Source organism: Globicephala melas, chromosome 13 (assembly GCF_963455315.2).
Source record: "Globicephala melas chromosome 13, mGloMel1.2, whole genome shotgun sequence".
NCBI lineage: Eukaryota > Metazoa > Chordata > Mammalia > Artiodactyla > Delphinidae > Globicephala > Globicephala melas.
In genome coordinates, this window is record NC_083326.1 from 45754196 (window position 1) to 45771136 (window position 16941).

Below are 16941 nucleotides of genomic sequence, written 5' to 3' on the forward strand. Positions count from 1 at the left end.
GGGGCAGGACTCTGCCATAGAGCACAGATGGATGTGGACAGAAAAACCGTCTCTGTGATCTGAAGACACTTCTGCCCACTTCATACCACCATCAGATTTTCATATCCCGTATTTGCAATAGACAAGGGAAACCATCACAGAGAAGAGTTAAGCCGCGTGTTTTAACCCAAATTCTAGTTTCCTGTAAATCAGTGGGTTTGTGCCTCTTTTTTAGATATCAGTGTATCTGAGGAACATGACACGTTTGCATCACGGAGGGGGAGGTACTCACCATGGCCAAGAGTGTCAGCAGTGGGACCCAGGGTCTTTTTCCCTTCCTCCCCATTGTGAATCACTGCCATGGTGTGTCACGCGATCCAAAGCACATTTCTTGCTCTTGTGCACATCTGGCATGAATGTCATCCCTGAGACTTTTATTCAACACATTTTTAGTGAGCACTTTCTATGGGCCTGACATATTGACCACAGACATCTTTAGACTTCCTGCTCTGGTTCTTAAGATAGTAGGAAAGGGCTATCGAAAGGAAGGTAAGAATCTGTAAATGAATATGCTCGTGCATGTGTACACTAATAAGCGAAGCAGGCCAAGTGGACGGTCTGTCCTTGTCCAAACGAGATAGATGCTCTCAGCTGTAACAGCTTTCTGTGTCAGAAGTTAAGCCTGGTTTTACACCACATCTTCCTATTTGCAGGCAAAATATCCCAAAGTCTGAGTGTTGACAACTTATTAGAAAATTTTTTCAACGCTGTCAACCAAACATAATGCATTTCTGCTTGTAACCTTTGGATATAGTGGGAGCTGTATAAGAAATCAAGGTGGACAAGTCCTTTCCACGTAAGAAACATCCCACTGCCTCTCGTGGCTCCAGTTATGCCAAAGAAATCACTCTGTATTCTTATATGGAGTTGTCGTGATATACTGAGGACGGTCAAGGAATGTGTCACCAGGTTAAAGACAGTCCTTGAGCATAAGATTCAATTACTTAATTTCATGTAATTGAGATCTCTAATAGAGCATTTTTCACCCTCAGTGTAAAAATATTTATTAACTGTCATCATCCCTGTACTTAGAGTCTGTTTTTCCCTTTCTACAAAAAGCTTCCGGGCTTCCCTGGTGGCGCAGTGGTTGAGAGTCTGCCTGCCGATGCAGGGGACACGGGTTCGTGCCCCGGTCCGGGAAGATCCCACATGCCGCGGAGCCGCTAGGCCCGTGAGCCATGGCCGCTGAGCCTGCACGTCCGGAGCCTGTGCTCCGCAACGGGAGAGGCCACAACAGTGAGAGGCCTGCATATCGCAAAAAAAAAAAAAAAAAAAAAAAAAAGCTTCCATCATTGTCAGAAGACACGCTTACTCATGGCTAAGCCCCTCTGTTAAGCTTGGTAGTTATGTAATTAAACATCACCTGGAAAACGATGCTTCTTCATATGTAAGCGTTCAGAATTCTCTAAATGAAGCCCTCTTTTTATTTTGTATAACATTTTAACATTTCAAAGGCTTTCCCGTCTGTCATACCATTATGTGCCTCTGCCTTAAGATAGTCTATAAATAACTCACACGTCCTATAAAATTTTAAATGGAGCCCATGTGTGCAAGATCAAGGTGTTTTCACTCAAGTTTTGTATGGGTGCTTTGAAATACTCTACCCTCACAAAAGGAGACAGCATCCCCATGCCTTTGCTCACGCTGTTGATTCCACCAGAATGGTCCTTTCTCCCAAACCCACGTGTCATTCAAGGTTCGAACCTAACGCGCTCTTTCCCTCTCTGAGCGTTTTATACTTGGCGATGTACCAACCGTACATCCCACTCTGGCTTGTCCTACTCTGTGTGCCTGCCTCCCCTCCCGTAACACCTTGTACATCCCTCAGAGGAGGAGCTTTTCCTGAGTGCCTTCACTCGTTGGCTTAGTTGAAGCCCTTGGTTAAGAGTTGTTTAGGGGAGGGTTGTCAGAACAACTAGGGCGTCTCAACGAACAGAGCTCAGTGTTAGATTGACATTTGGAAGTCAGACACACCTGGTTTTGATTCTCACGTCAATCGAATACCAGCTGTGTGACCTTGGACAAGTTACTCAACCTTTCCGAGTCTGTTTCTTCATCTAAAATTATGGTAATAAAGCATTCTTCAGAAAGAAGAAAGGAGAAGTATCAGTGAGAAGACACTTACAGGAGGCTGGTATAGCTCCTGGTACATAGTGGGTTGAATGTCAGTGACTCCTTTGTTGTTTTAATCATTCTTCACCTTCCTGCCCCTTCTCCCTCATCCATCCAACCTTGTAGCTGGGACTTGACTCGCCTTCCCGGATGCCTGCGCCAGGAGCTAGGCTTTAGAGTCTAATCCATTTGAAGTCAGAGCCTGTCTCTGTGTCTCAGTAGATATGGAGCCATCGACAGATGACTTGGGTGATTTGAGACTCAGTTTCCTCAATTCTTAAATGAGGATAATAAAACTTAACGTCACACAGTGTTGTTCAGAGCATTAAATGAGCAAACATATGTAAAGGATCTCGAGCATTGCCAGAACATGGTAAATATTCAAGCGTCGAATGAATCAAAACCACTATAGAGATAACTGTAAACAGTTTTGAGCTGGTTTCAGACAGAGATGAAGCCTGAACTAAAAAGAGTACCAGCAAATCTGTACTTTCTGTAAATATCAACAGTGAATTAGAGAATTTCAGTTAAGCTGGGGATGTGACGTTTTATATCACCAGAATTTAGAGGTTTGAAAACTATAAAGTATTTGCCCAAACCTAAAATTCTGATGCATTTCCACATTATAGTTAGTGTCTTTGGACATTCCTGTCCAGCTGGCTGATGCTAAAGCTGAAAGTAGTTCTGAAGGTCCACCCAATGCCCAGAGCATCCTTCTTCCCAAGTTCTTCTCTGCCCCTCAAAGTGAACAGGCTGTTATTTCCAAGACATTCCCACAGGACTGCACCAGAAGAGAATCCACACTCCCTGGCTTCTTACCTCTGGGCCAGAGGTTGGAAAACTTTTTCTTTAAAGGGCTAGATAGCAAGGCTTTGGGGGCCACATATAGTCTCCGTAGAATATTCTTTGTCTTCTTTATTGTTACCGTTGTTTTAAATAATCCTTTAAAAATGTAAAAGCCATTCTTCAAGAAAAACAGGCCACAGATCAGACTGGACCCACCAACAATAGTTTGCAGACTCTAGACCAGCGGTCCCCAACCTCTTTGGCACCAGGGACCGGTTTTGTGGAAGACAATTTTTCCACGGACCAGAGTGGGGTGGGGTGGTGGCTTGGGGATGATTCAAGTGCATTATATTCATTGTGCACTTTATTTCTATTATTATTACATTGTAATATATAATGAAATGATTATACAACTCACCATAATGCTGACAGGAGGCGGAGCTCAGGTGGTAATGAGAGCGATGGAGAGCGGCTGTAAATACAGATGAATCTTCACTCTCTCACCCGCCGCCCACCTCCTACTGTGGGGCCTGGTCTGTGCCCTGGGGGTTGGGGACCCCTGCTCTAGACCACTGAAGGGAGGGAGGAGTGAAGTGGTTTTGAAACCTTGATGAACTAATGCCTTCCTCTAAGTAAAGGAAAATACACTTGCAACAGTTTCTTTTAATATGAAAGCAATATAACATTGTAGGGGAGGAAAAAGTTTTCTCGACCCTCCTCAGGTCCCTGGCTGAGTCTGAAAATTAAACCAACAAAGACAGATTAACAAGAGAAGAGCACACACGTTTGATCAAACTTTTACCTGTACATGGGGACCTTCACAAGAGAATGAAGACCTGAAGAAGTGACCAGAGCAAGAAGAGCTTATACCCTTTAGACAAAGAAACAGTAAATTTGTAAAGAATTGACAAGACAAAGGGTTTGGGCTGAGAGTAGTAAATGGTGAAGTAACTAGGAAGTTAAGAGTTATTTTAAGAAGGTTTGCCGTAAAAAAAGAAAAAGAAATAATGCCATTTGCAGCAACATGGATGGACCTAGAGATTGCCATATTGAGTGAAGTAAGTCAGACAGAGAAAGACAAATATATGATATCATTTATATGTGGAATCTAAAACAAGGGTACAAATGAACTTATCTACAAAACAGAAATAGAGTTACAGATGTAGAAAACAAACTTATGGCTATCAGGGGTAAGGGAGGGAGGGATAAATTGGGAGACTGGGATTGACATATACACACTACTGTATATAATAAAATAGATAACTAATAAGGACCTACTGTATAGAACAAGGAACTCTACTCAATACTCTGTAATGGCCTATATGGGAAAACAATCTAGAAAAGAGTGGATATATGTATATGTATAACTGATTCGCTTGGAAACTAACACAACATTGTAAATCAACTATACTCCAATAAAAATTTTTTTAAAAAAATAACATTTCATTATAGTAATAAAATACACCCAAATATGACCGCCGCATTGCAGAATTACAGATGAGATTGCTTTCTTTATAGCTTTTTTATTTTCTGAGTTTTATATCATAAACACGTAATTCTTTTATCATTAAAGAAAGGTTTGTTTGTGCAGAGTTCTAGGTCCCAAATCCTAGTCTCTGATGATGAAGAGGACTTTCCTCCTCCTGGTCCAGGAGGGGGCTTTTCACATGGGAACGTTACGACCTGTTTCAGGGAAGAAGGGTGAGGTGGGAAGAGTCAGAGGGATGTTCCTGCTTCTGCCGTTTTTAAAAAGAGTGCTTGAGCTTCAGATATTTAATATGCCACGATGCCATAGTTTGGGGTAGCTGTCCTGAACCCCATCAACATTAAGCTAGTACTTTTACTTCTATGGTACAACTATATTTTCTAGTCGGTTTTTTAGTCACTTTGTAGTGGGACCTCATCTCACTGCTGTTTCCCATTGGAAACTGATGAGGAACATAGGAAAGCAGATGGCACACAGACTGTCGAAATGAAAAACACAGAAGAAAGAGCTGCGTGAAAGAAATATTTAATCATAACATGAAAAGCTCCTAGTGGCAACTTTTCCATTATGTTAAATTTCATTCATTTCTATGCATTCTGGGTATGAGTTTAAAAACAGAGGTGGTAACTTTCCATCTTAATGCCCGTCTCCCATGGGGTGTTGGTTTTGTCTCTTGCAGGACTATGATTTGAGCCAGCTCCAGCAGCCTGATACCATGGAGCCAGATGCCATCAAGCCGGTCGGAATCCGACGGTTGGATGAGAGACCCATCCATGCTGAGCCCCAGTACCCGGTTCGATCTGCAGCCCCGCACCCTGGGGACATCGGTGACTTTATTAATGAGGTGCAAAGAGAGACTCACTTTTTTTTATAAGGGTGTTCATTTTATGCTAACAGTTAGTACTATGGAGACCACAAGTTGCTGGGAATACAGCTATGTAGTTCATTAAAACACAATTCTTTTTCCTAAGTTTATGCAAAAGGAAATGTGGCTTCAGTAACAGAGAACAGATGAGATGGCTTTGGTCAGCCCAAAAGAGACGGATCAACTAATGTTCTGCATTTGTAAATGACATCCGTATATATTATCAGTATTAGTCACACTCTCTCCAAAAGAATTTTTTCCCTAGATTACAAGTAATAAATAGGCTAACGATATTATAGTGAATTCTAATTTCAGTTATTAACACCGATACATGTAATAAGAGTTCACTTTCATTTTCCTCACACTGTACCCTTTGAATGCCACAAATGGTGAGAATTCAGTGCCTACCCAACGAGAGGTCCATCATATGAGATTAACAGGAAGAGCAGCTAAATTAAATATTATGTAAGTGATTTAAATACTTGTCTAGTTGAGGAGTTTTAAGAGCTTCTGCAAGAGGCAGCTAATTCTCTTGAATATAACAGATATGATTTCCACTGTCAAAATTATTATGGTATTCTCTTATTTCATTACTGACCAAGAGTTCTGCTACACTTAATCCTTAAGTTTTGAAGTCAGATGATTTATACTGCTTCTTTTGATCATGTCTACAGTTTTACTGCAATTCTTTTTTTTTTTTTTTTGCGGTACGCTGGCCTCTCACTGTCGTGGCCTCTCCCATTACGGAGCACAGGCTCCGGACGCGCAGGCTTAGCGGCCATGGCTCATGGGCCCAGCCGCTCCGCGGCATGTGGGATCTTCCCGGACCGGGGCACGAACCCGTGTCCCCTGCATCGGCAGGTGGACTCTCAACCACTGCGCCACCAGGGAAGCCTTGCAATTCTTCTTTCGAATTTTTATTGTTAGTATAAGAAAATGATAACATATTGATATTGATCGCGAATATATGGCAGGGCCTGTGTTCTCTGGCCAGATGCTCCCACTCAGAATCTCCAAGATTAGAATTGGTCTCAGTGCCTTACAAAGTGGAAAGCATCTGTTGTATATATTGCCTTCAGTCTCGTGCAGATAAGACTCTTTTCCTGGGCTTCCTTGAAATAGTTGTATATTACATCTACATAATCAATCTACCTTAGATTTTTAGATGCTCTTATAGTTTGTAGGAAAAGTTTTGAAACAAAATTAGCTTATCTGTCTTTACAATATTCATTACTATCTATTCCTAAAATACATGCTACTTTTTGAACTTATCTGTTCACTTCTGTTAAATTGGTAATGGGTTAATTTGTAGTAGACACGATTTAAAAGCTGATAGAAGGCAAAAACAGGATGCTGGTAACTCCTTTATGTACAAAAATATGCCCCGACTTTTCCAGATTACTTATATACATATAGGCCTGGTTAGGGGAATTAGCAGGAATATATATGATATAAATATAATATATATTATATAAAACATATATATTATATAAAATATAATATATATATATATAACTAGATATTTTTGAATATATAAGAGTGCCTGATGATTTTACTTCTGATGATTTTACTTCTAATTTAGCTTTCGTCATTACAAGAAATTATTTATTCCTGTGGTTGTCAGGTTTCAAGATATAGTGAACCTTTGACTGTAGGTGTAGGCACTGGATTTTTTTCAAGCAAGACTTCTGGCTTTAGTGTAATTCAGCAAATACTTACCTGAATGTTTCTGCCAGTCCCTGAAGTGTCACTGTTCCGTGGGCTTCCATCCCATCCAGGACACTCTGCTTTTCTCGTGATAAAATTCAAGCACTAAGGGTCATTTCTAAGGCTGTCTGTAATCTGATTCCTGCCCTCTCTTCCCTCCACATTCCCTTTCTGTGCTGCAGCCCCCTGAACTATTTGTAGTTCCTCAAAAGCATCACAGGTTTAACTATAACTTTTGCAAAGCCCTTCCTTCTTGACCTTCAGTGAGACACTCATTTAGCCTTCAGATTCAACTCAAGCGCCCCTTCTCTGTGAAGCCCCTTTGATACCCCTGGGAAGGTTACAAGACTCTCCCTCACCATGGGGTGTCACTGTTAGTATTTATTTCTTCCTTATGAGTGCGTCCATTCTCTCTGAAACGGGGGCCATTTCCCGTTCTTCTTTGTGTAACCTAAACATCTACTATGTTGCATAACTCTTAGATTCTGTTGTTTCAAGGAATTCAAGGACTGTGGCGGGCGTGTAGGGCATGCAGCCATGAGCATCACCCATCTGCATTTGGCTGGGATTCACTGGGGCCCATGTCTAGAGGCTTTCACTCTCACTGGTGCCGATTACATTCAGGAAGTGAGGATATTGGCTGTTCCAAGTTGTGTGTTTTGTGTACCTTGTGTTTGTGTCTGGTGCGTTCACTCATTTTTTTTTTTTTTTTTAACATGACTGGATTTTCTTCAGTAGAGAGAGGAGAGTATCTAGTTAGTAAGGTTCAGTTGCCCAACCCTTCTAATGCCACAGTAGGAAAAGGTACACAGTAGGAATTTCCGTTTGGAATCGCCTTTTCCTAAAACAGCGCCCAGGTACACAGTCTATAAAGTGGCTGGAGGTCGTAGCAAACATGCGTGAATACATATATGAAGAAGTTTGTTCTGAACAACTGACTTGCCGATTAACTTCCAGAATACAACCCATTCATACTCTGAAAATTGTCTGCATTTGTTAGAAATGGCTCATTTGGAAATCATCTTGAGCTTGGTTAAGGATTATTCATTTACCAGATAACTACCGAATATCTATGGTGTGTACATCCTGTGCCAGTGATGTGTAGATAAGACATTAGACAGAGATTCTCTCTGTGTGAGTTCCCTGCGCTGCTGCTAGCGTGATCTCTGTGCCAGGCAAACGTTCCAGTATCTGAACTCTTACTTTGCCAGGCAGAGGACACCCATTAGATCTGGTTCTTATTAGGTGGTCCGGCTTCATCTCAGGCCCCTCCCCTACCTGCATCCTACAGGCCAGCAACAGAGACCTCTACTTGTAATTTCTTCTCAGCTTGTGATTCCATGCCAGCACCAGTTCCCACAGTGTTTTTCCTGCCTGGAGTGTCCTTTGCCCTTTTTCTAGATATTAGTTAAGTCCTTACCAGACCAAGAAGGGTCAGGGACACAGAGTATGGGTGGGCACCATCCTGCAACATCCCAATGTACCTAGAACTCGCCTCCCTCCATGACTCCTATCCCAAGCATCCCTTCTACCTCCCCTCAGGGCCCTCCTGTGGTCCAGTGGAAGAGGTGTATCCCTGGGGAATCATTGTGGGGCACACTGGTTCGGTGAGTACATGAATGGACAAAAGGATCACATTTGGAAATTATTCCCCAAATGGCTACTGAATCCTTGAAATTGAATGTGATTGTAAGGCAGAGGAATATGGAGTAGAAAGGGGAACCCAAAATCTATACCTAGAAATGCCCTACTTTTGGACACAGGAAAAAGAAAGTCTAAGGCGTTTAAGGTGTCACAGAAAACAACTAAAAAGAGGGTCGAGGGATGTGATGGTCAGGTCTGTGGAAAAGTCCAAAGAGATCAAACTGTTCAAAGGCCTAAATCAGAGATTACATTCAGACTCACTGTGTAGATTCTTCCACCTAAGACACGCATTAAGACTTGTACAGTATCTTTCTATAATTGGACAGATAAAAATAAATACAGGTAAAGTTTTAAAAGTGGTTGCAGTCACCTAGAAAGAACTCAAGCACATTTTATAAATACACTTAAAATACAAACAGATTTCTTTATCCCCAGGTTTTATTTGGTTTAGCATAATACCGAATGTTCCAAAGGAAGAAGAATATAGTGGTGATTATAATTGGAGTGTGTTTACAGGTGTAAGGAATAGGTAAACGCATGAGAAATTTTTCTAGTTTGCTTATTTAAATAATAAATCTCAAAAATGATAGCATTTCCAGATGGTAGGTAGGGTAAAACAAATCACACATTTTTGAATTTTAAACACAGAATTTCATTCTATTTTGAGATTTTTAAACAAGACCTTCAGATGGTGAAGAGTTGAAACAGTGTCATTTAATCTCAGCCCGACAGTAGATATTAGCATACCTCCAGTAACGATACTAATTCTGTATATTTCTTTATCTCAGGAATCTAAAAACCAAGGACATATTTCTATTAAAGGACTGACTTTTGATTAATATTATTAAAAAACTTATGGAAGGTGCTCCTGGAATACTTTGTTTAAAACTCCTGAAGTTTAAAATTGTTGCCTTTTTTCTCCTATTCATTAAATTTAACATGTTCTTTTAAAAATATCTTTGTCTTCTCCTACAAGAGTTAGGCGTTTTAGTTCAAATCCAGGTGCCTCATTTAACAGCTCTGTGACCTTGTACAAGGTCAAGGTCCTTGGACGTAACCACTTGGATTTCTAGTTTTCTTATTCATAAAATGGGGGTGAGAATAGACCCTTCTACTAAGATTGCAGTGAGGAATGAATAATAAAATCGATGTAAAGTGCTTGGTATAGTGACTGTTGCATAGTAAAATCTCTTAATTATTATTAGTATTGTATTATCATTACAAGTTACTATTCAGGAGTAAAAACTTTCTACTGCCCTATAACTGTAAATAAAACAGATAGAAACCTCTCCTTTTCAAAAAAAAAAAAAAATGCTTTCAGTAAAATGAATTTCCCAGAAGGAGACATAGTCATGTTGGCGTTGGTAAGTCACAGAATTCCACTGTCATGTGATCATGGTATACTTTTATGTCCGCAGAGATTTTAAACCTAAATCCTAGCTTCTTCTGAAAGGTATAGATAGAAACATGAACGAGGTGCTGAGGAGAAAAAATTAAGCCCAGGACAACAGTACAAAGCTACCATCTAGAATACTTACTGGATGTCAAGCAGTGTTTTGGACAGCGGATATGAAATGAATACAACACCACCTCAGCAGAAAGGGATGTCACAATCTAGTGTAACCAAAACATGGCAATAGAAGTAAAGAGGACCAGAGAGACCACAGGAATTACTCTCGGTCATGGTTAGGGGAAAACTTCCAGGCAGCAGAAGTGACTTTTTTTTTTTTTTTTTTTTTTTGCGGTATGTGGGCCTCTCACTACTGTGGCCTCTCCCGTTGCGGAGCACAGGCTCTGGACACGCAGGCTCAGTTGCCGTAGCTCACGGGCCCAGCCGCTCCGCGGCATGTGGGATCTTCCCGGACCGGGGCACGAACCCGTGTCCCCTGCATCGGCAGGCGGACTCTCAACCACTGCGCCACCAGGCGCACCAGGGAAGCCCAGAAGTGACATTTTTAACAGTGGATGGATGGATGGATGGAAATTAAATGAAAAAATATGAGATGGGACATTTTAAACAAAAGGAATCACATTTCAGCTAGCAGGAAATGAATGCATAAATAACATGGAGGTACACTAAGAACATGACTTTTTTAGGTTTGGGGAGATTTTGGTGAATAATTCAGTTATGGTTGCTGGAATTGAGAAGAGTTGCAACAGAAGAGGTGGGTGAACAGATTAGGTCCACTGAATGCTCCTCAGAGGGTTTTGACATCATCCTATAGCTTACTCTAACATCAGGCATCAGGCATTTGAGTAACACCTAGTTTTTTCCATGTCTGCAAACTTCATCTATGATGTACTTATTAAACTTTTAATCAATTGTAACTTTTTTTTAAATAAATTGTTTTAAAGTGCCTGTGCACCAATTAAAAATCATCTTGCATACACCTAGGGGGACTCCTCCCTTATTTTGGAAACACTGCTGTAGGGGATAGCAATCAGAAAGTTTTACTTGGCGTGGGGAGGATTGACATCAAATAATCAAATAACGTCTGAAAAAGGAACCAATAGTTGTTTGTAAGTAAGAAACAGGAATAGGGAATTCCCTGGCAGTCCAGTGATTAAGGCTCTGCGCTTTCACTACCGAGGGCCTGGGTTCCATCCCTAGTCTGTGAACTAAGATCTCACAAGCTGCACACCGCACCCCCCCCAAAAAAGCAGGAATAGTCCTGGGGACAGGGAGACCAGTCAGGCCTTTGCTGTGGTCCAGGCAGGATATAATGATGACCTGAACTAAGGCGGTGGATTTGAGACAATAGAGGACTGGATGTAAGGGATCAATAGGACCTCTTTCCTCTTACCTCCTTCGTGTGTTCCCTCACCCAAGAATGTGGGTTTTTTATAGTCCCTATAGAAGCATGTCTCCATCCATAAAGCATGGGATCAGAAGTCTATAAATATAAGCTCAGCAAGAATTCAGCCAGGGCCACAGCTCTTTGATTTGACAGAGGCAGTTCACTATGGAAACTAGTTCAGATTTATCCAGAGTTCAAGCTCTGCCTGTCCAGGAAAGGTGAAACAAGCACATCCTCTTCTAGATTTAGAGAAACCCAGGTAGGGAGAGAGAAACACATGCAGTTAGCTTGTAAATGTGGCAACAGCGTGTCACACATCATGTGAAGGGGTGTCCACACGTACAAATAAAGGAATCCCATAAGGGAGGACCAGAGCTCGTGTGCCCCGCCTCCTACTCCCAGATTTATCGGTACGTTCACCCTGGTTGCCGGCCTGTCACCATCAGTTTCTCAGGACTTGACTATGAACTTTTTAGAATTACCAAAATACTACCCGGAATTGATATAATGCCTCAGCCGGAACAGTCATATTTTATTCTCGGATACAAATCAGTGCTCTCCAAGTGGAGGGGACTTAAAGTTCTTAACCTTCAGCCTAGAAAGACGGCTCTTGCCTAAGAATTCTTGAAAACTTCACTGGGTTTTGCTCTTTTGTAATCATGAAAACCTGAGGCAGTGTTTGATGTTCTGGCTAGCACAGTGACCTCTCAGGGGTTTTATAGCCTGAACCCCTTTTTTAAAAAAGAAGTAAAGCATAGATTCAACAGCTATCAGAATGACCAGAAAGTCAGGGCAGGAGATTAAAAAAATTTTTAAGAAATATTTTTGAGAACCTCGGTGGTGAGTATGGAGCTGGATTCTCACCAGTGTTATATTTGTTTTAAGGAAATTAATTAGGTGGCATAGACATTTGATGAAGAGTCTTGGGCCCTTTAACACACTGGTGAAGACCAGGGAGCGTCTAGCATTTATTTTAAGTCACAGGAAGCACAGGCCATGGTTTTCATCTCCAGGGAATCCAGGCACACATGATGCCCTGCCATTGACCCTTTCAAGTTCGTCTTCACCTTTCCGTATTTCCAGTTTGGTGCTGATGCCATGATTCACATATCTTCTGTATTTCAGGATCCAGGCAGAAGGAAAACTTTCCCCTGGGGCAGGCTCTTCTCCTGGCAGAGGGGGAAAGGCGAGGGGACTGGTGGAAGCATGTTAGACTCTTCGAGTCTCCTCCACGCAGCTGCTTCCATTCATTGGCCAACGCCAGTCGGGTAGCCAAGCCTGACAGTGGGTTAGGGAAGTCAGCTGGCTCCAGAGAGGCACTTGTGGTGCTGCGGGCGTGTGATCCACCCACAGGGAGAGGATGGTGAATCACTGAGGACAGTAACACAATCTACCACAAAAAGAAATTAGGAATTTTGAGAAATTGGGAGTTTGCAGTTCTCCGTCTTAACAGAATTGCCCTGTAGCTTATTCCGTAAATATGATCAAGAAACTCCTATCCAAAATTATTTGTGTTTTATACACTGAAGTAGTTCAAGGAAGACTTGTTTTATTTTACTTTACACAGGCATGTCTGGGTTATAGTCCACCTGAGGAGAGGAACAGTGGTGTTTAATTGAAGGTTAGGATTGTTGGTGAGACAGACTTTGGGATGGGGAAGCAGTAGGGTGTACTTTTCTTTCTGGTTTTTGATTGAAGTCCAGCAGCTGCCATTTTGTTTCTAAAATGCTATGTCTTCACATCTATTTTTCTTTTTTTCAAATTCCAAAGCAAGAATCTTTTTCTCTAACCTTAAAAATTAAATAAAAAAAAATCACTAATATTCCTTGAGCTCTAACAAGTGCCAGACACTGTGGTGAGCCCTTGGGTCCCTTTATTTTATTTGGTCTCCGTAATGATCCTATTACTGTGATTACAGTTGCAGATGAGGAAATGAAGCTGGTAGAGCTTAGCCCAGGTCCCACAGCTAGTACTGTGCGGAGCGCGTCGCCCCAGAGTCTGAGCTCTTAACCACTACGTGTGCTGACTCTGACCTTAATTTTCATGCTCTTTTCCCTCTCCCTCCTCCTTTCTACTGATAGAAAACATATATGTACTCATAAAACACATATGGATTGGAAGGACTGATCTGAAGATGGACAGTTCATCACGTCTTGGATGAGTGAAGCCACCATAAGCCCACCGGCATTTTTTTTTTAATCTTTATTGGAGTATAATTGCTTCACAATACTGTGTTAGTTTCTGTTGTACACCAAAGTGAATCAGCTATATGCATACATATGTCCCCATATCCCCTCCCTCATAAGCCTCCCTCCCATCCTTCCTATCCCACCCCTCTAGGTCATAGCAAAGCACCAATCTGATCTCCCTGTGCTATGCGGCTGCTTCCCACTAGCTATTTTACATTCGGTAGTGTATGTATGTCGATGCTACTCTCACTTCGTCCCAGCTTCCCCCTCCCACCCTGTGTCCTCAAGTCCATTTTCTATGTCTACATCTAAGGGTTGTGGGAAAAGAGAATGATTGTTTGGAGACTAACATTGGTATATCTTGGACTTACTAGAATGGAAGTGGGAAAAAATTAGAGAAAAAAATACTTAGTATTTTTAGTATAAAAAAAATACTTAGTATGTGGCAAAAAGACATAGTATTAAATCTTTAAAGTTTTGTAGAGCATAATTATGAATTACGATAGCTTCAGATACATGAGTTATGTATAAAGAAAGCATCTTTTTGCAGGAGTTAAGTGTATTGATAAGCATTTCATTGATTCTTATTTTTCCAGTTCTTTTTAAGAGCCATGTATACACATATTACTTTACATTGGCAGGATCCTCTTCCTCAATGTTTATACTATGTATTGATATTGGATCATGACGTTTCTAAAGCCTGTGGGAGCTAGAAGTCACTCCGTTCTTAAAAAATAATACCTGATCACAATTTATCAATTAATTTCACATTTTATGTTCTGTTGAGAACATAAATGATTTAGTGAATAATGTTCCTTGTATTGTAATCACATCTGGCCCGTCTTCTTTCTTCCTTTGACATCTTTCCAAATTTATGACAAATAGAATGCCACTTCCTCCTTGGACACGTAGTTCTCATCGCCGGTCGAAGTTTGTTTTCAGCATTCTGATAATTCTTGTCTAGACTTCATAGTTTTGGTACTTGTTTATCATTTATTTCATACTACAATAATGTCTGTTATGCTAGACTGTAAGCTTACAGAGGGCAAGGATCATGTGGCACTCATTTCTATGTCTCTCTTTTTGCCTTGCCTATAATTCCTTTTAAGCCAGTCTGTTGTCAGAATCCTCTGACTGACCCTACATAGATTAGGGTCCACATACCACATGATTTCATAGCCTTCTGTATTATTTCATGTAACTTACTCTTCCAGTAATTATTCAAAACTGGTCTTGCCCGATGTACTGTTACAGGAATGCATTTCCAGACTTCATTTAAGGTCTTCCCCCTCACAGCTTCAGGCAGTTGGCCATTCATTTCTGTCACCTGTCAAACGCATTCTCCAATGAACCCTGTCCCGTGGTATGTTTCGGCCTCACTGGGCTAGACTCCTTAGGCTTCTTTCTTCGCAGAGGAAAAGACAACAGTTAGTTTTTGTCTAACTTTCAAACATGGTGATAACCCCAGTTTCTCTGGGTTGCAAATGCGGTGGTCTGCAGGTGGAAACTTAAAAACAAGTGTTTGATGCCACGGGACCACTAGCGTCTGCTTGTGGAGTTGCTAATTGTAACCCTCTCTTCATCCTTTTCTTGTCTTCCAAACTGCAGGGCCTTAAAGCTGCTGACAACGATCCCACAGCTCCGCCGTATGACTCCCTCTTAGTGTTTGACTATGAAGGCAGTGGTTCCACGGCCGGGTCCTTGAGCTCCCTGAACTCCTCCAGTAGTGGAGGCGACCAGGATTATGACTACCTGAACGACTGGGGGCCCCGCTTCAAGAAACTCGCCGACATGTACGGTGGAGGTGATGACTGAACTTCAGGGTGAACTTCGCTTTTGGACAAGTACAAACAATTTCAACTGATATTCCCAAAAAGCATTCAGAAGCTAGGCTTGAACTTTGTAGTCTACTAGCACAGTGCTTGCTGGAGGCTGTGGCAGAGGCTGTAAACCAGTTTGGGCTCAGAGGGAATATCAGTGATCCAATACTGTTTGGAAAGACACTGAGCTCAGTTACACTTGAATTTTACAGTACAGAAGCACTGGGATTTTATGTGCCTTTTTGTACCTTTTTCAGATTGGAATTAGTTTTATGTTTAAGGCTTTAATGGTACTGATTTCTGAAACGATAAGTAAAAGACAAAATATTTTGTGGTGGGAGCAGTAAGTTAAACCATGATATGCTTCGACACGCTTTTGTTACAATGCATTTGCTTTTATTAAAAATACGGAATTAAAGAGACAAAACCACTCATGGAGCAATTTTATTATCTTGGGGGATGAGACCATGAGATTGGAAAATGTACATTACTTCTAGATTTAGACTTTAGTTTTTTTTTGTTTTTTTTTTTCCACTAAAATCTTAAAACTTATGCAGCTGGTTGCAAATAAAGGGAGTTTTCATATCACCAATTTGTAGCAAAATTGAATTTTTTCATAAACTAGAATGTTAGACACATTTTGGGCTTAATCCATGTACACTTTTTTATTTACTGTATTTTTTCCACTTCACTGTAAAAATGGTATGTGTACATAATGTTTTATTGGCATAGTCTATGGAGAAGTGCAGAAACTTCAGAACACGTGTATGTATTATTTGGACTGGATTCAGGTTTTTTGCATGTTTATATCTTTCGTTATGGATAAAGTATTTACAAAACAGTGACATTTGATTCAGTTGTTGAGCTGTAGTTAGAATACTCAATTTTTAATTTTTTTATTTTTTTTATTTTTTATTTTCATTTTTGTTTGGGGAGGGAGAAAAGTTCTTAGCACAAATGTTTTACATAATTTGTACCAAAAAAAAAAAAAGGAAACATAAGAAACGAAAGGGGTGGCCTGACACTGGTGGCACTACTAAAGTGTGTGTTTTTTTAAAAAAATGAAAAAAAAAGCTTTTAAACTGGAGAGACTTCTGACAACAGCTTTGCCTCTGTATTGTGTACCAGAATATAAATGATACACCTCTGACCCCAGCGTTCTGAATAAAATGCTAATTTTGGATCTGGTGACTGGTTTGAACTTTTTCTTTTCTACTTGAGCTGCTTTGAATGTTGCAAAGATCCAGGTCCTGGAGTTGCGTTGAGAACCGTAGTACAAAAGCGTGTATTAGTTCTTGCACTGTTCACCACTGAAAGCCTTAGCGTGGCAGCCGTGTCCAGTGGGCAGCAGAGAGAACCACTGTGGATCTTCTCATCATAGAAGAAAAACATCGAGTGACACAAGAATAGACTACACTGAAGGTGGTATACAAATCACATCCTTAAGTTCAGTGAACTTTGTGTCATTCCTAACATCCTTTATGCCCTTCTGCTC

At 40.9% G+C, this 16941-nt stretch overlaps 1 protein-coding gene across 1 annotated transcript in view; it reads left to right on the forward strand.

Annotated features, from left to right (window-relative positions):
• CDH2 (cadherin 2) overlaps positions 1–16634 on the forward strand; it is a 216107-nt gene extending 199473 nt beyond the window's left edge. Inside the window, exons 15-16 of the mRNA XM_030876459.2 lie at positions 5103–5267; positions 15235–16634. Of these exons, the coding sequence (XP_030732319.1) occupies positions 5103–5267; positions 15235–15441 (372 nt within the window). The 3' untranslated portion in view covers positions 15442–16634. The remainder of the gene's footprint in view (positions 1–5102; positions 5268–15234) is intronic.
• Positions 16635–16941: the final 307 nt, after the last annotated feature.